Source organism: Schistocerca americana, chromosome 2, assembly GCF_021461395.2.
Source record: "Schistocerca americana isolate TAMUIC-IGC-003095 chromosome 2, iqSchAmer2.1, whole genome shotgun sequence".
Lineage (NCBI taxonomy): Eukaryota > Metazoa > Arthropoda > Insecta > Orthoptera > Acrididae > Schistocerca > Schistocerca americana.
In genome coordinates, this window is record NC_060120.1 from 533,305,098 (window position 1) to 533,330,565 (window position 25,468).

The 25,468-nt window shown below is 39.5% G+C and overlaps 1 protein-coding gene across 1 annotated transcript in view; it reads left to right on the forward strand.

Annotated features, from left to right (window-relative positions):
* The window catches only part of LOC124594150 (nuclear migration and anchoring protein unc-84-like), a 176,258-nt gene that overhangs the window by 124,169 nt on the left and 26,621 nt on the right, over positions 1-25,468 (forward strand). Inside the window, exon 7 of the mRNA XM_047132506.1 lies at positions 15,455-15,541. Within this exon, the coding sequence (XP_046988462.1) occupies positions 15,455-15,541 (87 nt within the window). The remainder of the gene's footprint in view (positions 1-15,454; positions 15,542-25,468) is intronic.

The window sequence follows — 25,468 nt, forward strand, 5'->3', positions numbered from 1 at the left end:
GGAGACGAAAATTTAATAGTCATGGGTGACTGGAATTCGACAGTAGGAAAAGGAAGAGAACGGAACATAGTAGGTGAATATGGATTGGGGCTAAGAAATGCAAGAGGAAGCCGCCTGGTAGAATTTTGCACAGAGCATAACTTAATCAAGGCTAACACTTGTTTCAAGAGTCATGAAAGAAGGTTGTATACATGGAAGAACCCTGGAGATATTAAAGGTTTCAGATAGATTATATAATGGTAAGACAGAGATTTAGGAACCAGATTTTAAATTGTAAGACATTTCCAGGGGCAGAGGTGGACTCTGACCACAATCTATTGGTTATGAACTGTAGGTTAAAACTGAAGAAACTGCAAAAAGATGGGAATTTAAGGAGATGGGACCTGGATAAACTGAAAGAACCAGAGGTTGTACAGAGTTTCAGGGAAAGCAAAAGGGATCTATTGACAGGAATGGGGGAAAGAACTACAGTAGAAGAAGAATGGGCTGCTTTGAGGAATGAAATAGTGAAGGCAGCAGAGGATCAAATAGGTAAAAAGACGAGGGCTAGTAGAAATCCTTGGATAACAGAAGAGATACTGAATTTAACTGATGAAAGCAGAAAATACAAAAATGCAGTAAGTGAAGCAGGCAAAAAGGAATACAAATGTCTCACAAATGAGATCGACAGGAAGTGCAAAATGGGTAAGCAGGGATGGCTGGAGGACAAATTTAAGGATGTAGAGGCTTATCTCACGAGGGGTAAGATAAATACTGCCTACAGGAAAATTAAAGAGACCTTTGGAGAAAAGAGAACCACTTGCATGAATACAAGAGCTCAGATGGAAACCCAGTTCTAAGCAAAGAAGGGAAAGCAGAAAGGTGGAAGGAGTATATAGAGTGTCTATAAAGGGGCGATGTTCTTGAGGACAGCATTATGGAAATGTAAGAGGAGGTGGATGAAGATGAAATGGGAGATATGATACCGCGTGAAGAGTTTGTCAGAGCACTGAAAGACCTAAGTCAAAACAAGGCCCCGGGAGTAGACAACATTCCATTAGAACTACTGACAGCCTTGGGAGAGCCAGTCCTGACAAAACTCTACCACCTGGTGAGCAAGATGTATGAGACAGGCGAAATTCCCTCAGACTTCAGGAAGAATATAATAATTCCAATCCCAAAGAAAGCAGGTGTTGACAGATGTGAAAATTATCACACTACCTGTTTAATAAGTCACAGCTGCAAAAAACTAACGCGAATTATTTACAGACGAATGGAAAAACTGGTAGAAGCTGACCTCGGGGAAGATCAGTTTGGATTCCGTAGAAATGTTGGAACACGTGAGGCAATACTGACCCTACGACTTATCTTAGGAGAAAGATTAAGGAAAGGCAAACCTACATTTCTAGCATTTGTAGACTTAGAGAAAGCTTTTGACAATGTTGACTGGAATACTCTCTTTCAAATTCTAAAGGTGGCAGGGGTAAAATACAGGGAGCGAGTAAGCTATTTTCAATTTGTACAGAAAGTAGATGGCAATTATAAGAGTCGAGGGACATGAAAGGGAAGCAGTGGTTGGGAAGGGAGTGAGACAGGGTTGTAGCCTCTCCCTGATGCTATTCAATCTGTATATTGAGCAAGCAGTAAAGGAAACAAAAGAAAAGTTCGGAGTAGGTATTAAAATCCATGGAGAAGAAATAAAAACTTTGAGGTTCGCCGATGACATTGCAATTCTGTCAGAGACAGCAAAGGACTTGGAAGAACATTCGAATGGAATGGACAGTGTCTTGAAAGGAGGATATAAGATGAACATCAACAAAAGCAGAACAAGGATAATGGAATGTAGTCGAATTAAGTCGGGTGATGCTGTGGGAATTAGATTAGGAAATGAGACACTTAAAGTAGTAAAGGAGTTTTGTTATTTGGGGAGCAAAATAACTGATGTTGGTCGAAGTAGAGAGGATATAAAATGTAGACTGGCAATGGCAAGGAAAGCGTTTCTGAAGAAGAGAAATTTGTTAACATCGAGTATAGAGTTAAGTTTTAGGAAGTCGTTTCTGAAAGTATTTGTATGGAGTGTAGCCATATATGGAAGTGAAACATGGACGATAAATAGTTTAGACAAGAAGAGAATAGAAGCTTTCAAAATGTGGTGCTACAGAGGAATGCTGAAGATTAGATGGGTAGATCACATAACTAATGAGGAGGAGGTATTGAATAGAATTGGGGAGAAGAGGAGTTTGTGGCACAACTTGACCAGAAGAAGGGATCGGTTGGTAGGACATGTTCTTAGGCATCAAGGGATCACCAATTTAGTACTGGAGGGCATTGTGGAGGGTAAAATTCGTAGAGGGAGACCAAGAGATGAATACACCAAGCAGATTCAGAAGGATGTAGGCTGCAGTAGGTACTGGGAGATGAAGAAGCTTGCACAGGATAGAGTAGCATGGAGAGCTGCATCAAACCAGTCTCAGGACTGAAGACCACAACAACAACAACTTTGCAGAGATCACAAGTAATTTAAGTCAGTGACAAAACATATACTAGAAAGAAACAGAAGAACAATGTGCACTCATGTTCCTCTTCAATCTACATTGATGGAACAACCCCAGATGAAATCATCAGTGCTTCATCAGCTCATAGGAAAATGTCGTCAGGGATTGATGGTATTCCTGACAAAATCATAAAGCAATGTATTAAAAACATTTGACTTCTTCTTGCAAATATGGTAAATTCATCTTTTCCAGACAGTTTAAATATTGCTAAAGTGGTCCCTATCCATAAGAAAGGAGACAAAACAAATATAGAAAACTATAGATCAGTTTCATTATTATCAAGGTTTAGTAAAATCATAGGTAAAGTGATGTATAACAGGTTAATGAAATTCTTAGAGAAAAACAAAATTCTCGCTGATTCTGAGCATGGATTCAGGAAAAAAAACCAACAATCTATGATTTTATAGAAAATGCCCTGCAGGCAATAGACAAAAAACAAAGAGCCACTGGCATTTTTGTAGACTTAAGTAAAGCCTTTGACATACTGGGCCACAACATACCATTGGAGAAGCTCCAAGTATATGGCATTAGTGGCACTGCACTAAAATGGTTCATGGTTCACTTCGTACTTGATGAGCAGGAAACAAAAAATACAAATGAAACATGAATTAAAGGAAACCACGAGGACATGCTTCTCAGATGGAGAAGTTCTAAATAAAGGACTCCTTCAGTGATCCATTCTTGGGGCAATTCTCTTTCTCCTGTATATAAACAATCTAGACCTGAACATTGAGTCACAAGCAAACACATTTTTGCAGATGGCACAAGCATCCCAGTTCCAGGAAATACCACAAGTCAACTTCAAACAGCTGTTAATAAGACTACAGAACAGTTAAATAGATGGTTTGAATGGAATAAACTTATGATAAACAGCAAAAAAACAACATTCCTAAATTTCTGTTTAAAAGCTAATGCATGCTGCACCAGTGTGACAATAAACTCCAACAAAATTTCATCTTCTCTGGAAACAAAGTTTTTAGGCGTATGGCTTCAAAATAATTTCAAATGGCACACACATATAAACAAAATTAATGGAACACTAAGTAAAATATGTTACAGTCTGCACTTACTCTCTGTCAAAGCAAGTTATAGCACTGTCCGAACTGCCTACTTTGCCCAGTTCCACAGCCTCCTACTGTACGGAATTATATTCTGGGGAAATACACCACCTATTTCAGTCATCATCATCACTCAAAAAAGAACTGCACGAGAAATGCAACACACTCAACAGACAGATTCTTGCAAACCCATCTTCCAAAATTCATCAGTTCCCCCTCTTCCCTGTATGTATATACTAGAAATCTGAAAATATATTATAAAGAATTTAAAGATGTAAATGAAAATTTTAATATCCATGGACATGGTACAAGACAAAAGGAAAAGTTTCATGTCCGGTCAATAAGGACATCAGCCTATAAAATCTCCAAAGTAAACAGAGCTATACAAATTTACAATAGTCTCCCATATAAAGTAAAAGACATAACATCATTCTTACTCTTTTGTAAAAACCTAAGGGCATTCTTATTGGATCATTGGTTCTATTCAGTAGCAGAATTTCTAGATCATTTAAGACACTAAAGACTTCAAACAAGACAATGCAGCTACCGCAAGAACCTTTGCACTACTAGAAATGTTCTGCAGGACATCGGACTCCCTTTCTTACTTCTTCAATTGTAGCTGCAGGTGGCGGACTCTGGGAACACCGGCACTTGTCGTAATCAAGAGAATCTTCCTTATATGTTCCTTCACTCATTTCAATAAATAAAAAATACTTGATACTGTATTTCCGTATAATATTATTCACACACACATGTGATACATAAAGCTCACAATACTTCATATCTATAGTTTCACATCTTCATCGTCCTGCATACAAGGGAGTATAGGAGTAAAAAACAAAATCATGTACAAATAATTGAATGAAATTCCCTTTTTTTGTCTGCACTCCACCACGCATTCACAGTTAGTCTCTGCCAACTCTTATGTTCAATTGGTGTTCCATTTCTTTTTTATTCTTTTTTTTTTTTAATACAAAGTCGTCTCTAATTTTTTATTTTTTGCAGGAGGAGAATGAATTTTTTTGTGAACATACTTGGAACATTAACTATACATTGAACCTACTCAATGCAGCCTCCATCAGCTGTGACACATCTGGCCCAACGTTCTTTCCATGATGGAAATGCGCTGTGGTAAAATTCTGGGGATTGACTTTCACCATTGCTTGACACAGGAAATAAGGTCTTTCTCTCTAACAAATGGTTTACCCCACAGGTTGGCCTTCAGATGACCAAAGAGGTAAACATCAGACAGAGCCAAGTCCGGACTGTAGGGAGGATGAGGAACAATTTTCCAACACATTTTCTTGATTTTCTCCTGCATCATAAAGGCTGTATGGGGTTTGGCATTGTCATGGTGTAGTATGATGAGCTGACCCTAAAACTGTGGTCTGTGGGTCTTGATGGCACATCGCAGCTTGTCCAAAGACAAACAGTAATGGTCCCAGTTAACTGTGGATCCAGGATCCAAAAAGTCAATGAAAATGACACCACTGATCCCAGAAGAAAGAGGCCATCACCTTTTGGCATGCTGTTCATGAAAGTCTTGGTTTCTTCTTCCAAGGGGAACCCGGATGACGCCACTCCATGGATTGGGCTTTGCTCTCAGGTTCAGACAAGAACAACCATATTTCATCCTGAGTAATGACACCATCAAATCACTGTTTCCACTCTTCAGTAAAGGTCTTCATAAGACCCTCACACACATTCTTCCTCATCGTTTTCATTTCTCTTGTCAATAACCTAGGCACCCAACGTGCACAGATTTTTCTGTACCCTAGTGACTGTACCAGTGATACCATGCTACCCAATGACAAATGAGTAATTTCAGAAAGCTGTCGTGTTGCCACACATCTGTCATTTTGGATGATTTGATCAATGATCCCCTTATTCACATCGCTCATTGCTGTTGATGGTCTACCGCATTGTGGATTGTCCAGTAGAGAGAAATCATCTTCTTTATACCTCTGCAACCACCGCTGGATACTGCTGCGATCCACTGTGTCCTCCCCATAAATAGGGAGCAACTTCCTGTGAATCGATGTGGCAGAGTCATCATCGGTCTTGAAGAGGAACTCCATCACCGACCATTGTCGCAACCTGACATCTACTTCATGGTCCATTATGGCTCACCTGTAAATAAAAGAAAATACTTTTATATACCAACTTATAGCAAAATGTTCCAAATATGTTCACAAAAATTTCATTCTCCTGCAAAAAATAAAAAAATTAGAGACGATTGTGCGAAACCTTTTGAGCACCCTTTGTAAATACAAACTTCATGATGATATGGTGGTCTTTCATCATGTACCTACACACAGGGAATAACACAATGTATAATGATTCTCAGTCAGAAACGAATAATAAATGGAAAAATAGAAAATGGTTTGCTTGTTTGCATATGACAAGGAAAGGATGTATATTAGATAGAAAGCTAGTAATGTAATGTGACATGTGTAAACAAACATTATTTCCAAATTTTATAGAAAACCAAAAACTTTAAGCATTGCATAACTGAACAACATACAGTGCCTTGATTGAGCTACTTATGTCTTAAGTGTATACTGCATGAGAAGCAATTTAAGATATTTAACACCTAATAATGGCTTGTTATGCCAAACTCAACCAGAACTTGGACATGGTGCCTAGTCCAAAAATGAACATTCTCATATGTGGGAATTTAAATATCAACACAATGAAATCAGATGATATTAGTATTACATACTTGAATATCCTCTGCAGCTATGGCATAATGTCACTCGTAAGCTGTACAACTGGAGTGACTAAACAATCTTCCTTGATAATAGACCATGTGACAACAAACATTGAAAGATAGCAGTGGAGGTTACTTCTTCAAAATCTGGGTCTGTCGAATCATCTCTGTCAGATATAAAAAGCAAATATTTATGTAGAAAAGTCTTCTAAATTGAATGCATACAAAACAGTCTTCAGTTCTCATTCAAGCTACAGCGTGAAAAGTGGGAGGAAATGTATGCAGAAACAAAATGTTTAATAAGTTCATGACAATATTTAAACCAAAATTTGAGGAAGCATTTTACAAAACACTGCATTCCATTGGAGCTTCCAAAGAAATTATACGGGTGACCAGAGATACCAAAAAATAGTCGGAAACTCCAGGGTATCTCACATCCATCAAAAATAACCAGACTGACCCAGCTTTTTCAGCATTTTACAAAAATTGGTGGAGAACTTATAGAAAGGTATTGGCTGCTGAAAAAAAATTGCAAACAGTAAAACATTACTGAAGGCAGATAACAAAAGAAAAGCAATCTGGAACATAATCAAATAGGAGACAGCAAATATTGGATCAAAACAGCCGGAAACACAGGTTAAAAACAAGGATGTTCAAATCCTCAAATCAAAGGAACTAGAAACTTTGTGAAGGAATACTTCAGTGGCATTGCTAAGAAACCACAAGAGAATTGGCCAGACACACATGTTCTACACCACCAGGACCAGCCACCACACTAAATGGTGGCACAGATAACACACCAATTAAACAATAAAAATTCAGCAGTGTTGATGAGATCCCAGTCAGTGTCCTTATGAGATGTAGAAACAATATAAAAACCCCATTAACAATAATAATTAATAAATCTTTTGGATCTGGCTGCTTTCCTGAATAGCTGAGACAAGGAAAAGTAATACCAGTACTAAAAATTGGTGATCCAGAAAATATAGGAAACCACAGCCCAATTTCTTTAGTATCTTGCATTTCCAGAACAATAGAAACCATAATAAAAAAAAGAATAATGAAATACTTAAATAAATACAACCTTCTAAGCAATGAACAATTCAGTTCTATCTCCCCACCCTTACCCCTATCAAAGGCATTTTGACACAGTTGACCACAGAATTTTACTACACAAATTTATTTCTAATAGACTACTAGTAAAACACTTTTCAGATACAAATTACATTAATATAGGCACTCCCTAGGGAAGTGTTTTGGGCCCAATTCTCTTCCTTGTATTATAAATGATTTCCCACAGAGTGTCAGGTACAGAGCAAAAATACTATTTGCCGATGACAGCACCATGGAGATTACAGACAAAAATTCAACTCAGTTAGCAGAAAAATCCAGTGAAGTTCTAGGAGACATCCACAACTGGTCATTAAAAAACAGAGTAACTTTAAATGTGTAAAAGACAAACTGTATAAACTTCTGACTAAATAAAAAACCCAATGATACTATATTGAAAGTAAACGATGTACTAGATTGTATGACGGATACAAAATTCATCTACATCTACCTGGTTACTCTGCAATTCACACTTAAGTGCCTGGCAGAGCGTTCATCGAACCATTTTCATACTACTTCTCTACCATTCCACTCTTGAATGGCGTGTGGGAAAAAGGAACACCTAAATCTTTCTGTTTGAGCTCTGATTTCTCTTATTTTATTACGATGATAATTTCTCCCTACGTAGGTGGAAGTCAACAAAATATTTTCACCTTTGGAAGAGAAAGTTGGTGATTGAAATTTCATAAATAGATCTCGCCGCAAAGAAAACCCCCTTTTGTTTCAGTGACTGCCACCACAATTTGCGTATCATATTAGTGACACTCTCACTCCTATTGCGTGATAACATGAAACGAGCTGCCCTTCTTTGCACTTTTTCGAAGTCCTCTGCCAATCTTACCTGGTAAGGATCCCATACTGCGCAGCAGCATTCCAGCAGAGGGCAGACAAGTGTAATGTAGGCTCTCTCTTTAGTGGGTTTGTCGCATCTTCTAGGTGTTCTAGCAACAAAGTGCAGTCTTTGTTTCACCTTCCCCATAATATTATCTATGTGATATTTCCAGTTTAAGTTGCTCGTAATTGTAATTCCTAGGTATTTAGTTGAATTGAAGCCCTTAGATTTGTCCAATTTATCGTATACCCAAAATTTATCAGATTTCTTTTAGTACCCAAGTATATGACCTCGCACTTTTCTTTGTTTAGTGCCAATTGCCACTTTTCGCACCATACAGAAATTCTCTCTAGATCATTTTGTAATTGGAATTGATCATCTGATTATTTTACTAGATGGTAAATTACAGTGTCATCTGCAAACAATCTAAGGGGGCTGTTCAGATTATCACCTAGATCATTTATGTAAATCAGGAACAGCAGAGCCAATGGCCTTGGTGCAGTGGTAACAACGGTTCCCGTCAGATCACCGGAATTAAGTGCTGTTGAGCTGCGCTACCACTTGGATGGGTGACCATCCAGTCTGCCGAGCGCTGTTGGCAAGCAGGGTGCACTCAACCCTTGTGAGGCAAACTGAGGCACTACTTGAATGAGAAGTAGCGGCTCTGGTCTCGGAAACTGACATACAGCTGGGAGAGCGGTGTGCTGACTACACTCCTCCATATCCGCATCCAGTGACGCCTGTGGGCTGAGGATGACATGGCGGCCAGTTGGTATCTTTAGCCTTCATGACCTGTGCGGGAAGAGTTTAAGAACAGCAGAGGTCCTATGACACTACCTTGCAGAACGCCAGATATCACTTCTGTTCTTCTCGATGATTTACTGTCCATCACTATGAACTGTGACCTCTCTGAGAGGAAATCATGAATCCAGTCACACAACTGAGATGATACTCCATATGCACGCAATTTGATTAATAGTCGCTTGTGAGGAACGGTATCCAAAGCCTTCTGGAAATCTAGGAATATGGAATCAATTTGAGATTCCTTGTCGACAGCACTCATTACTTCATGGGAATAAAGAATGATATTTTCTGAATACATGTTTGTTATGTATCAATAAGTCATTTTCTTCAAGGTGATTCATAATGTTCAGCCGGCCTGTAGTGGCCGAGCAGTTCTAGGCGCTACAGTCTGGAACCGCGCGACCGTTACGGTCGCAGGTTCGAATCCTGCCTCGGGCATGGATGTTTGTGATGTCCTTAAGTTAGTTAGGTTTAAGTAGTTCTTGGTTCTAGGGGACTGATGACCTCAGATGTTAAGTCCCATAGTGCTCAGAGCCATCCATTCATAATGTTCGAATACAGTATATGCTCCAAAACCCTAATGCAAATTGAGATCAGTGATATGGGTCTGTAATTCAATAGGTTACTCCTATTTCCTTTCTTGCATATTGCTACTTTCCAGTGTTTAGGAACAGACCTTTTGTCAAGTGAGTGATTGTATATGATTGCTAAGAAAGACGCTATTGTACCTGCATACTCTGAAAGGAACCTGGGACCAAAAGACTTGCCTTTCTTAAGTGATTTGAGTTGTTTTGCAACACCTAAGATATCTACTTTTATGTCACTCACACTAACAGCTGTTTTGGTTTCAAATTCTGGAATATTTACTTTGTCATCTTACGGAAAACTGTATTTAGTAACTCCACTTTAGTGACACCATCATCAGTAACATTTCCATTGCTCTTGCACAGGGACGGTATTGACTGTTTTTTGCCACTGGTGTACTTTACATATGACCAGAATATCTTTGGGTTTTCTACCATATTTTGAGCCTATGTTTCATTGTGGAAATTATTAAAAGCACCTCGCATTGACGTCCGCACTCAATTTTGAGCTTCCGTGAAACTAAGCCAGTCTTGAGGATTTTGCGTTCTTCAGAATTTGGCATTCTTTTTTTGTTGCTTGTGCAACAGTGTTCTGACGTGTGTACCATGGTGGATCAGTCCTATCTCTTATTAACTTATGTGGTATGAATCTATCTATTGCTGTCGATACTGTATCTTTGAATTTGAGCCATATCTGGTCTACACTTACATAATTAGCTTGGAAGGAATGGAGACTCTCTCTTAGGAAGACATCAAGCGAATTTTTATCTGCTGTTTTAAATAGATATATTTTGCGTTTGTTTTTAATGGTTTTGTTTGATATGGTTTTAAGGCTTGCAAAAATGACCTTGTGTTCACTAATCCTAGTATCCGTCATGACGCTCTCTATTAGATCAGGATTATTTGTGGCTAAGAGGTCTAGTGTATTTTCACAACCATTTACAATTCGTGTGGGCTCATGAACTAAATGTTCAAAGTAATTCTCAGAGAAAGCGTTTAGTACAATTTTGGAAGATGTTTTCTGTCTTCCACCAGCTTTGAACATGTATTTTTACCAACATATCGAGGGTAGATTGAAGTCTCCACCAATTATAACTGTATGAGTGGGTTACTTATTTGTAATGAGAGTTAAGTTTTCTTTGAATTGTTCAGCTATTATATCATCTGAGTCAGGGGGTCGGTAGAAGGAGCCAATTATTATTTTGGTTCAGCTGTTGAGTATAACCTCTACCCATAGTAATTCGCAGGTACTGTCTATTTCAACTTCAATACGAGATAAACTACTACCAAGAGAAACAAACACACCACCAACTACTTTATTTAATCTGTCCTTTCTGAACATGGTTTGCACCTCTGTAAAAATTGCAGAATGTATCTCCAGCTTTAGCCAGCTTTCTGTTCCTATTACATTTTAGCTTCTGTGCTTTCTATCAGCACTTGAAGCTCGGGTACTTTTCCAACACAGCTACAACAATTTACATCTACAATACCGACTGTTGCTTGGTCGATTCTCGTCTTTTCTTTGCCCTGTACTCTTTCAGACTGGAGTCCTTTTTGATCTTTCCCAAGACTGTCTATCCTAAAAAAGCGCCCAATCCACCCCACATAGCCCCTGCTACCCATGTAGCCACCTCCTGTGTGTAGTGGACACCAGACCTATTTAGCGGAACGCGAAACCCCATCACCCTATGGCGCAAGTCAAGGAATCTGCAGCCTACACGGTTGCAGAACCATGTGAGGCTCTGATTCAGACCCTCCACTTGGCTCTGTACCAAAGATCTGCAATCGGTCCTGTCGACGATGCTGCAGATGGTGAGCTCTGCCTTAATCTCGCTAGCATGACAGGTAGTCTTCACCAACTCAGATGATAGCCACCAGAAACCAGAGAGAGAATCTCTTCCGATCCACAGTGACACACGTCATTAGTGCCGACATGAGCCATCACCTGCAGTTGGCTGCACCCTGTACCCTTCATGGCATCCGGAAGGACCCTTTCCACATCTTGAATGACTCCCCCCGGTATGTACACAGGGTGCACATTGGCTTTCTTCCTGTCCTTAGCTGCCATATACCTAACGGGCTCCATCACCTGCCATTGGAGTTCCCAATGACAAGCAATCCCACCGTCTGCGCTTGTCCGGACCTCTCAGGAAGACTGGCCACTGCTGCAAGAAACGAGGCCACCCTTGCTGGCTCAGAAGTACTTTCAGCAGTGGACAGTACTACAAACCTGTTACAGAGGTGTAAGGGTACAAGTTTGCGGCCAATATCAACTTTTGCCTTTCTCCCAGGGATTCGTGACCCCGCCACGGTTCGCCAATCACCATCTGGCAATTGATGACCGGCAGGGATGTCCCAAACCGAGGGTGCAGTGGCATCAGAGATCCAAGGCGATGCTACAGGTTTCAGAGGCGCCAAAGCGCTCACCTTGGCTGTTCCAATGTTACCATAGCCCAGGGCAACAGCCTGGAGCCTGTCAACCATGGCCAACACTGCTTCCAGTTGTTTATGGATGGTGGCCAATTCCCCCTGAATCTGTACACAACAGACGCAGTCCCTATCCATCCCTAACAATTTTTTTTCCTCTCTTTTATCTCACAAGCTGTTCAAAACAAACAGATGACTGATGACTTTGTGAATTTACACTATACGGGTACTAAAACGGAATGCTACAATCTAAAATACTATAATATGCCAGAAGTTTGTGAATTAAACTATGCAAGTACCCAACAGCATGCAGAGAAATTAAGAATTAAGCTATAATTCAAATAAGTGAGCTAAGAGTGCAACTTGCTGTTGGCTGCTGCTTATCCAACGGCAGCAGGGATGAATGTAGATTGTTAGTTGAAATGGACAGAACATACGAGAATTTTGACAAAGAAGCCATCCTTAGCATGTTATGCCCTGTGAATCCTTGCACTACTGTGCATCATTTCATGCCTCAAAGTAGCCTACTTCAGTTGTATGCGTTCAGTCCTCAGTTATGGGATATATTTTGGGGAATAAGTAATGGGAACATTCATACTTTTCTCAAGGTACAGAAAAGAGCTGTACGAATAGTAACAAATTGTTGTGTCAGGACACACTGTGAAGAATTATTCAAAAAGCTATAATTTCTGACAGTTTCATGTGAATACATCTATCACAACATAACACATATAAGAAAAAATCTTAATCTGTTTACCACAAACAGCAGAATACATGACCATGGAACCAGATCCAGACAGTGTTTACGTCTAAACAGAATAAACAACTCAAAAGCTCAAAATAGTGCATTATTCTGTGGAATAAAATTGTACAATAGGCTACCACAATAAATAAAAGACATGAATGATCCCCACATCTGTAGGGAAAGCCTAAAAAAATATTTACTAAGTAATAGCTACTACGCTGTAAATGAATATTTAAAATAATTATAGATTATAAATTATTATTCATAATCATTGTATATGTAATAATTTATGATATAATTAGAAAAGTGTAACTAAGTATAGCTATAAATGCTGTAAGGAATGTTTATTGTAATAATAAATATTGTACTAACATTTGATAACATCCATACAATGTATATTGTCCTACGGCTGAATCAATCAGCCAGTCAGTGAATCAATCAAATGTAAAAATTTTGAGCCAAATATTCATGTAACTCGTGCAAGAGGTTAACATATAACATAATTTTTCAGAAAGAAAGTAAACATAAATTGTACTGAAGGTAGTATGTAAAGTGCTGAAACATGTCTGGATAACAGCAAAACTATAAAATGGTGTCTTGGAGAAGGTGGAATTTCTCTCCAGTATTTTGCAATGTTAATTTGGATTGTCATACCTAAAGCTACAATTTCATGTAAGATGGTTGGTCATTTTTATAAATTGCATCAATAGTTGGAAGGTTCCATGTTTGAGTCCCAGTCCGACCCACAGTTTTAATCTCCTGGAAGTTTCAGATAAGCACACTCTCCACTGCAGAGTGAGAATTAATTCTGGAGAAATATAGATTATTTGTGAAACTGTTTCTTTTCAACACTCTTTTGAATTTCTTAAAAATAGTCACACCTGCATCCTAAGAGACCTCTTACTGTGTCCTAGTTTCTTGCATGAGAAACTACCTAAGATTAATGAACAAGTGAAATATTTGAAGTTATGTGTCATGTCCCGAGTTTTTTCTACAATTTTAGCAAAGAATGGGAATGTGTCATACATTTGCTGGCTTGCCTTTTGTTAAATATTAGCTTCCCATTTTCTTATTTCAGTGTTGTTTCATAAAGAAGATTATTTTACCTATTTGTTTAATACTTTATATGTAAGTGATCATAAATTGCTACTTTTCAAGTAAAAGATGCATTCAACAGTGGACATGCTCATAGAAAATGTGACAAATTGATTATGTTTTCAAGAATGTCTTTCCTCAGACTTAACGTATGCAAAATTCACGTACACACAGCCGCTACTGCTTCTCAACACCACCACCATCTGACTGGGGGAAGCAGCAGTTTTGATTAGGATGGGTAGTGAAGGAAGGGGAAGGACATGAAGTAGAGAGAGGGAGGAACTGGACAGGGTGATGTTAGGAAAGATTGTGTTGGGCTGGAACATGTAGGTATATGCAAAGTCAGGTTATGGTCCCATTGGGAGGAACACTGAAGGAAACAGGAGAGATCAGGGGGAATACAGAGAATCCAAAGTAGCAGAAAGAGATTAGAATGCATAATATATATATGGAATATGTAACAAAATCACAGGGAAAGTGAGAGGCTTGTGTAGGGACAGGAGGGTGAAACAGAGTGAGAATATCCATGTGGCTTGAGTTGTGAAGCAGCTGTTGAAGTTAATCATCTTATGCTGCAAAGCAGGCACCACAACTATTTGGACTCTGACTACTTTTTGGGAATGGCCATTCATTCATTCACATGGATAATTTGTTCTTGGTGCTATCCATGTAAGATGTTGTGCCTTATTGAAATTATATAATGTGGCTGCTTTCACCAATGGTCCTATCTTTGTGTGATGGTAAATAGCGAAAAAAGAAGGAAGGAAGATTCAGATTTAACATCCTGTTGAAACAATGTCATTAGAGATGTAATGCAGAGTTATGTCAGATAAGGATGGAGAAGGAAGCAGGCTGCATTGTTTTCTATGGAATCATTCTGTCATTTGCCTTAAGAAATTTAGGAGAATCATATAAAATTGGATGGAGATTTGAACCTCACTTCTCTGGAAATCTAGTCAAGTGTCTTTTACAAATGCACCACCTTACATGGTTGGAAATGGCAGGCTTAGAATGGTAGGTGTGAGTAAATGTATGGAACAGACCTTGCATATAAATCTTCCACAAGGGTATACCCATGGGGTTTTGGTCGTGTGTTGAAGGCACATTGGGATGGACAAGGATGTTAATTAAATTGGGTGGATAAGTGGCACCAATTTACCATAGTGAGAAGCATTATGCAGAAGATATTCATCATTTCAGGACACAATTGGTATAGTTGATTTAGTTGTTCCAACTCTGGATGGTAGAGAGTGATGAAGGGGGTGGTGAGAAGATGTACATGGTGTCTTAAGAGTTTGTGTAGGTAAGGCATGGGAGATTTATTTTTTGACAAGACAGAGGTGTTAACAAGATCTTCAACATGTCACAGCAAGTAGCATCCAATGCTGTGTATTGTTCAGTCCCTCTTATATCTAGTGTGTAATGAGACATCCAGTTTAAAAATTAGAGCCAATATTAGTAACAGTAGTAATCCACATAAATGCTATTATATTACTTGGTAAAAAATTCATTTAATTATTTCTGGTACTAAGAGTATATTGTTTTGGGTTTACAGACTCCAGCTCTAAGGAGCAGTCAAGCAGTTGCTGTCTGTGTTCCTGTGATGAGTTGGAAATGCCTGATTTTGCTCTTGAGTCTTCAGGTACAGCCATAGATAACTCCAGGCAATACCTGAGTGCATACATTTAGTAGAAATCTAAATTAAATAAGTTTAACAAAGAATGTGTCATGCTGTATAATTTAAAGTGCTTTTTTTGTACTACTTTCCTGAACTTCATTTTATGACTTATTTCTCAGAACAATGTTACCTGCATATGACGTAATATGTTTAGACTGTCTGCTTTGAAAACATTCTAAATGTAGTCATGAGTCTTTCCATTGAGTTGGTGCTACTATCCATTTCTTCTTATCAGAATATTTCCACCTGCATATGCCCAGTACATAACACACTGTGAACACTGAGGTTTACATAATTATATTACTAACATTATTTTCTGCTACAATACCCGCCCCCCGCCCAAAAAAAAAAAAAAATAAAAATAAAAAAATAAAATAAAAAAAAAATCAAAAAAAATCCCTCTTTCCAGTGGTAAGATAACTGTTCCTGAGCGCCTTAATAATCTTCTGAAGAAGGGCACCAAGTGCCCAAGACCAGTAAAAAAATTAAATTTCTTTTATGCAGCTGGTTACTTATTATTTCATTATCATATTATACTAATGTGTCGCTTTTTTCTGCAAACTTATTTGCATGCATATTATTTCTTGTTACTCTTCATTTCATACTCAGTCTACCCGCTTAATTTTTAACATCTATTTGTGGACACAGTGTTCTGAAAGGTTTCACTTTTCTCCAGTTTTTTTTACAGTCTTCATTTTTCTTTTATACAGCATTGTGTTCCAAGAAAATACCTTCAGAAAAATCTTCCTTAAAGGCATTTAAAAGTATCAGTAAAAATGTTCATTTGTATCCCATCACTGGTCACTGCACACGAGCACACTATGCTACACAAACACACACACACACACACACACACACACACACACACACACACACAAGTGCGCACGCACGGGGATTTTGACGATACTTCGTTTATTGAATTCTTCATGTTGTCCTTGTGATCCGTTTGAAAAACTGAGTCGGCATCTCACCACGATGAATGAGATTTTGAGCTCAAGGAAATGGTAATAGGTAAGAACTGCCCATCACAGATCCTGGGCATAGGATTTTACAATAAGAATTATTAGATTATGACTTATTACTTAAGTAATCTTGACTTAGCAGGAATTATTTAAGAGGGATGCTTTAACTGACTGTTTAAATATTTGGGTAATAGTTGTCTCTCTAATTATCTGGGACAGTTTATTGTACAGTTTTATTCCCCTGTACGGTCTCAGAAACTGACATACGGCCGGGAGAGTGGTATGCTGACCACATGCCCCTCCATATCCGCATCCAGTGGCGCTTGTGGCCTGAGGATGACACAGCGGCCGGTTGGTACCATTGGGCCTTCATGGCCTGTTCAGGAGGAGTTTAGTTTTTTTCCCCCCCTGTAGAAAATACTGTTTTGTCTTAGTTTGCACTTGGGTAAATGTAAGTTTAGAATGGCTCTTGTTCCGTGATCATGAATGCTGTTGTTCATGAGATAATTGCTGACATTATTTTTGATGTGCAAAACAGATTGCTAGATAATGGTGTAGTTAGATTCCCCAGGTTTTTAAACAGATCATTTTCAGAGCTTGATTACTAATTTTAGTTATTATTGTAATGGCTCTTTTCTGTAGTTTGAAAACTGTGTCCATGTTTTGTGTATGGGAATCCCCCAAAAATGATTCCATATGTTTATTTCTTAGCCGTCCAGCATGTTTACCACGTAATTGGCTTTGTCAAAATACAGATATAGTGTATATTGGAATAATATGTGACTATAAAGCATCATCTGTTAAACAATGATGACAAGACACTATGGGCATAGCATACTGATGACATTGTGTCTATCGTATTCCTTGCAGTTGTGGCATGTCATATATTGGTCAGACAATTAGGACTGTGGAAGACTGGTGTATTGAACATAAGCATTACACACGCTTACAACAGCCGAGCAAATCCACTATTGCAGAACATTGCCTTGGCACCGGTCATCCTATGGAATACAACACGGAGCTTCTGGCTTGCACGTCCAGCTATTGGGATAGTGTTATTAATGAAGCTGTTGAAACCAAACTATCAAGCAACCTTATAAACAGAGATAGTGGATTTTGTTTAAATGCTGCTTGGAATCCAGCTCTGTCTCTCATCAAAAAACAGAGGGACAGAATTAGTGCTACCTCACCTGTTGATTAATAGTCACTATCGATATTTCTGATGTTGGTTATCTTTGGTTGTGTGTTGACTCTACGGTTACTTGTTCTGTGCGTGGTATCTTCCTTGTTTCTCCTCTGTGAACTGAGGTATTAAATTCCCTTGCACATTGCTTCCTTCTTGCAGTTGTGCCTTGAGAATGGCAGGGTGTGCTCCTGTTAAAATATCGGTGGTGGTAGACAATGTTACCCGGCAGCAAGCCTGTGAGTTATTTGAACATTCAATTCGATGGGAAAAGTTAAGGTCTCAATCCCTTCTATTATTTGAGTTATGCCACAAATTTCTTTTCTCTCCAGTTGTAATCAGTGCCTCCTCATTATTTATATGATCTACCCTTTTAATCTTCAGCATTCTTCTGGAGCACCACATTTCGAAACTTATAATAAGTCATAGGGTCAGTATTGCTTGATGTGTTCCTATATTTCTCTGGAATCCGTACTGATCTTCTACCAGTTTTTCCATTTTTCTGTAAATAATTATTGTTAGTATTTTGCAACCATGGCTTATTAAACTGAAGTTTGGTAATATTCACATACGTTGGCTCCTGCTTTTTTTGGAAATGGAATCATCACATTATTTTTGAAGTCTGAGAGTAATTCACCTCTGTCGTACATTTTGCATGCCAGGTGGAATAGTTTTGTCATGGCTGGCTCTCCCAAGGATATCAGTAGTTCTGATGGAATGTTGTTTACTCCAGGGGCCTTGTTCCAACTTAGGACCTTCAGTGCTTCATTAAATTCTCGCAGTATGATATCTCCTATCTCATCTTTATTTCTGTCCTCTTCCCTTTCTATAATGGTGCCATTAAGTTCATTTCCATTGTAAAGCCACTCTATACACTACTCTTGCCTTTCAGCTTTCCCGTCTTTGCTTAGTACTAGCTTTCCACCTGAGCTCTTGATATTCAGACAACTGCTTCTCTTTTCTCCTAAAGCCTTGTTAATTTTGCTGTAGGCAGTATCTTTCTTTACCATAGTTATACATGATTCTATATCCTTGCATTTGTTCTCTAGCCTTTCCTACTTAGCCAGTTTGCACTTACTATCAGTCTCATTTTTTTTAGGTTTCTGCATTCCCTTTCGCCTATTTCATTTGCTTTTTTTTTATATTTTCTCATTTCATCACTTAAATTCAGTATCTTCTTTGACATCCAGTGATTTTTACTAAGCCTTGTCTTTGGCCTGTCTCGTCCTCAGTCGCCTACTGTATTTCATCTCTTACAGGTACCCATTTGTCTTCTACTGTATTCCTTTCCCCTGTTTCAGTGAATTGTTACCTAATGCTCTCTCTGAAACTATCAATAATCTCTGGTCCTTCAACTTACCCAGGTCTTATCTCTTTAAGTTCCTACCTTGTTGTTCCTTCAGTTTTAATATTTTAGATATTTGTTAATAGTTTAGTGACTGTGGTTCAATATGGAGTTTTACAGAAATGAGATGCTTATGGCCTGGGAGGACTTTCTTATGTCTGTTGTTATCTATTTGTTTTTAATGATCATTGCTGTTAATGTGGGTACTTTCGGAAGTTTAAATATTGTAAAGAATGTAGAAAATTTTTCATCTACATTGTTTTCTGTGTACACTTCAGCCTGGCTTTGGTCTAATAATACCTGTGAAAAGTTTTGAATTTTGGGGTTTGAAAGATTTTTTCATAGGTTTGCAGTCTTGTGGACTTATACAATGCACCTTTCACTTTTATTAATTGGCAAATATAAGCATAGAGTTCAAGATCTTTTATATTCACAACACAGTGTTTGTGTTTATATTTGTAACAGCATGTTCAATTACTGATACTGAGGTTTATGTTGCACTGTTGACCAACTGACATGCCAAAACTGTGAAGAATATTTAAGCTGCTACTGATTTCATCCACGATGTTTGTGTTTGTATTTAAGTCTCCACTTAAGATTCTGTTGTTCTCGGCATTGAAACTTTGTTCAGAACCTCAGTTAATCCATAAAAAAAAAGATCTGAGTGAGTGATACCCATGAAGAATGATCTTTTCTGTAGCCAGTATCTGTTAGTTTAAATTGCTATACAGCAGAGCATGGACATGGAGGTTTGGAAAACTAATTTATTTGGATAATCAAACTGCATATTTTTATTTACCAATTTACTAATATAAACTACATATATTTATAATAACATTAATCTGGCACAGAGGCCAGGGACAGTGGTCATGTGTGTGAGTTGTGCTCGTGTGAAAGTGTATATGTTTTCTATTTCAGAATAGAGCCTTTTGGCCAAAGATTTATATGTATAGCAGTCTTTTCATTGTGTCTGTCTGCAGGTCAGCTTCTCTTTTACATTTTGAGTAGCAATCTGTCTTTTTCATCGTGACATACCGGTAGTTATTCCGTCCTGAACTTTCCATTGTTTAACATATGCATTTTGCTTCTGCAGTACATATGTATAGTATTAACCCTTAAAAATCCCTTAATTTTGGTCTTTCTAAGCAAGCCTACCAACTTATGAGCTGAGAGTAGGGAAAACAGTTTAAAACTTGAAACGAGACGTTACGAATTTAAAACTTACTGTCGACTTGAATATTTATTACATAGACAGCTCAAATTGACAACAACAACAAAATAAAGTTTTTCATTGAACAGCAAAAAGAATCCATAGAGAGCCTTTTCCTTCATTTTTCAATTCTTGGAACTTCCCTGGATAAAGTGTGAATGCTTCTTCTTGAAGCAATAACCCTCAGTGCACAGGCAGCAAGCAGTCAGATACTTGTCGTGTGTCTCCACCTGTGACCACTGGGTCAAAATTTGGCACTGTACACTGTCTGTATGATGGTATGATATAAATGCTGTCATTTGACAAGCCATAACATGAGTGAACAATATGGCTATCAAGAATATAGAACATGTGCTGTAGTGAAACAGTTTTACGTGAATGTTAGTAATTACAGTACTGCATTGCGAGAATATCACTGACTGAAATATCTGAGGAGAGGTCCAATGTCATTAAATGGTTTAAACAAGATGATAATGAAATCTGAAAACATGGGTGAGCTTTGTGTGGCGCCTGGAAAAGGAGGGCGTCCTGCTCCAGTGGAAGTTATAGACGAGGTCACTGTTGCTGTAACTGACCATGTAGCGTGTGCCCAGGGCGGGGCTAGTATTCATGCAATGTTATGAGAATTGTCCATCCCATAGTCAACAGTACAGAAAATCTTACAATCTATTTTACACTGCTATCCACACAAGATCCAGATGGCTCAGCATCCAAAATCTCATGACTCACAGCAACCGTCTGAATTTGCTCTTTGGTTTCTGGCACAGACTGAAGTTGATGACACATGGCCAGGCAATGTTCCAAGGAATACACAGAACTGCCAAATTTGGAGTACTGTTAACCATGTGTTGTGCATGAAGAGCCATTGTACTTGCTGTATGTGACTGTATGATGTGAAGTCACAAGCACCTTTATTCTCGGTTTGTTGTTCTTTGAAAAGAATGTCGCCAGAGGGCCTGTCAGGTGTATTGTGATGTCTGCACATTATCGAGATCTCATTGTACAGCATGCGATTGCTTCTACATAACAGCACAACTGTTTGGAAACTTTTGTTTTCGTGCAAGATGGGGCAATAACTCATGTGGCTCTTCGAAAGATCTGCCTGATGCAACCTTTCATGAGTGTGTTACCTCCAGAGGTTTCCCAGATGCATAGCTTGCAAGGTCACCTGATATGAATCCATATGACTTTTGGCTCAGGATATGTACAACAATGCAATTACCATGGACACATTTGGTCTCTACCCGATCTGAAGGCCAGTATACAGGAACATGTTGTTCAGATTCCACCAGAAATGCTTGAGCAACTGTTGACCAGGTCATTTTATGGATGCAGCATCTCATCAATGACTCTGCCGCTCATATTGAACAAATTGTGTAAGCAGCGGTTAATAATAAAATCAGTATTATGCACTTCTTTGAAGTTTTCTGTCCACATCCTATTCATAATGCATGCAAGTAGCTGGAGTTTTCCTAGACCTATCAAAGGCTTTTGATCAGGTTGATCATAAGGTACTTCTGTCAAAACTGGCCAGAGATGGCATAAGTGGAAAAATATTGCACCTCATCACATCATATTTAAAAAACAGAAGACAGTGTATCTCAATCTCACACAATAATGGAGAAACATTAAAAAGTTATACGTCAATGGTCAGGAATATTAAATTTGGTGTGCCTCAGGGATCGATAATTGGTTCCTTCCTTTTTGTATGTTACGTTAATGACTTCCCAAAGATAGTAAAAAATTATACCTTCATTACAATGTATACAGATGACACTTCAGGCCTTTGTTGGGGAAATGATATTCTTAATCTCAGCATAGAGGTAGAAAAAAATTATAGATATTGCAAAGGAAAAGTTTGAAAATGACAATCTAAAAGTCAACTTTGAAAAACAAATATAATCCCCTTCAGTGTTGGTGACTTGCAAACTTGTATTGAGTCTCAAGATAGTAATATTTTAGGGAAAATCTGCAGTGAGTGTAAATTCCTAGGCATGTGCATAGATAGCAAACTACTATGGACACAACAAATTGACAATGTCTGTGCAAGGCTATCACCTAGCCTATATGTTTTAAGAAGAATAGCTTCATATGTCAATATTCAAACAATGCGGATGATGAATTTCGCTTTAATACATCCATTTATAGCATACGGTCTTGCATTGTGGGGCAGGGCTTCCAAAACTCATGTAGAGCGAGTATTTAAACTACAGAAAAGAGCCTTGAGAATAGTAGGCAAAAAAGATACTAGAACATCATGTAAGGGTTTGTTTACAGAATTTAAAACTCTGGCTACCTATTCTATGTATATGTTTGAAATAATGGTATTATCTGTAGAAGATAAGAAATATACATGTCGTAATGCATAAATTCATGATCACAATACTAGACAAGTACAAAATTACCATATGATACACAGAAGACTGAAAAAACTGCAAACAGCCCATATATTAATGGAGCAAAATACTTCAATGCACTTCCAAATGATCTGAAGGTAATAACTGAAGAGACATTCAAAAAACATCTAAAATCGTGGCTCATTGAGCAGTGGTTCTATAGCCTATTGTAGAAACTAAAATCTAAAGTATTATTATGTCAAATAATTTGGACTACATTCTTAAGTTCCTGTTATTAAGTAAAATTAGATTGTATACTGTTATATTGTACTACCAATTGCTATGCAGGTAATTATATGTGTCATGCAAATAAATTACAGATTACCTCCACTGACTCTTCAAGGTTCCTGCCCCTTTACCACAAGGTGCCCTGCTTGTCACTATTGATGCCACCTCCCTGTACACTAACATTTCTAATGCCCAATGCCCTACCGCTATTGAACACTACCTTTCCTAATGCTCGATGGCTCTAAACCAACAAACTCCTTCCTAGTCGCCATGACCAACTATATCCTTACCCACAATAACTTCTCCTTTGAAGGCATTACCTACAAAGAAATCCGGGGTATAGCTATGGGCACCTGCATTGCACCATCATATACCAACCTATACATGGGCCATCTGGTGCAATCCATCCTAAAAACCCAGAATCCTAAACCCCTCACCTGGTTCAGATTCACTGATAACATCTTTGTTATCTGGATCGAAGATGAAGACACCCTATCCACATTCCTCCAGAACCTCAACAACTTCTCCCCTATTCGCTTCACCTCATCCTACTATACCCAACAAGCCACCTTCCTCGATGTTCACCTCCACCTCAAAGATGGCTACATCAGTACCTCTGTCCATATCCAACCTAATAACCACCTACAATACCTCCACTTTGACAGTTGCCACCCATTCCATTCCAAGAAGTCCCTTCGAAACAGCCTAGCCACCCATGGTCGTCGCATCTGCAGTGATGAGCAGTCCCTCTCGAAATATACTGAGGGTCTCACTGAAGCCTTCACTGACCCTAATTCTGGTACCGTGCGCCGCGGGATTTGAATCTGCGCCAGATGTCATGGACGTTGAACACCCATAGAGGTCTCTGCACCATCACGCCATAAGCTGTGGCGGCGCGCGCCTCCTGGCCCACTTTTAGTGTGAGGGCGCCACAGTGGAACACGTGGTCCCAGCGGCCAATAGCGGCACCCCCGATAGCATACTTAAGTGCCTGCCTCGCACTCAGCCAGCAGTCTGACATCGCGTTGCTTCTCAGGACATATTGTCTCAGACAGCGTATTGACTTCATGTTTCTATTCCAGTGGACGTGGTTGTCCTGTTTGGTTCGCTACTCTGTTGTCTGTTCTTGTCATGTCGTAAAGTCCTCCATTGGTTGTGTCCGTCCTCTCCCGTTGCGTTGTTGTTCACGGGCTGCTCTGCGGGTCCTGCCACGTTTCTGTCACTATTACCCCGTGACCATGCCGGTCGCTGTTACAACATTTTGGTGACGAGGTAAATGGCGGTCATTGTTGGTATGGAGGCAAAGTTGGTCTCTCTGCTGGAGCAACAGCAGCAGCTCATGCAGCAGCAGCAGCTCCAGTTAGGCATCTTACAACAGTCGCTGCAGTTGCTAACTGACAAAATTGATGCCCGGGACATGTTACCGCTACAGCTTCTGAGTCCTCTGGTGTCCAATGCTTTCCCTCGTCCACTGTTGTTTCCACCCTTTAATGATGCAAAAGAGGACTGGGAAACCTACTTTCCAAGTCACAGACGACTACTTGCAGCGATTGTTATTTTTGTCGTGGGCCTCTCCGGGCACATTCTTTCTTCTCCACAAGTTGGCACTGTTGTCCGATCCTGTGGCTATCTCTTTCCAGGTGATCTGTCTTTTGTTGACAAACTATTATTCCCAACGCTACCATGTGGTCGCCTCTCCGCTGGAGTTCCACCAGTACCATAAACAGCCTGGTCAATCGTATCGTTCCTGGGTCACGGACTTGTAGGGTCTCAGCTGTTGATGCGATTTTACGTGCGCCAATCAGCAGTGTAAGGTTTCATATGCGGACTCCCTGATCCGGAATGTGGTGGTTCAGCTGGCTCCCGATTCTGAGGTCCGTACTGCGGCGTTGGAACTAGACAACCCCTCCTTGGAAGAGATTCTCTGCATTACCCACTCCTTTGAAATTGCTCAAGCGGCTAATGAGTATCTTATGGCGCGAGTGCAGGTGGTGGCGATCGCAGCGTCTCGACAGGTTTTGCCCTTGCGACGTCGACGTGGCCTGGCCGACAGAGGCCAGTGCCGTCGGGACTCTCCGTTGTGCGATGTCTCTATGGCATCGGCGCCTTCAGTTGCCCCTCGTCGCCGGTCGCGTGGCCCACTTCCATCTTGCCCACAGTGTTTTACTGCCCATTCGTGGGCTGATTGTCCCCACTGCTGGAAAACGTGCACGCTGTGTCTCAAGGAGAGCCACATCTGATCAGTTTGTCGTAGTCGCTCAACTCAATCTAGTCCTGCCCCTCCTGGACCTCAAGATACCGTCCATGCTCTGCAATCGGTCATCCCACTGGATAACCCATCAGTGCGGAAGCTTTTCCTCAAGCTCCGCATTTTCACAGGGGATGTCAGTTTTCAGGTCGACATTGGGGCCACTGTCTCCCTGATTAATATGGCAACGTATATGCGGCTGGGCTCTCCTGTGTTGTCACCTTCCTCTCGCCGTCTGGTCGCCTACAGAGATGGTTCCTTCCCGTTAGTGGGCAGTTCGTCATTCAGGCGACGTACAAGCAGGTTCCATGGCTCCTTA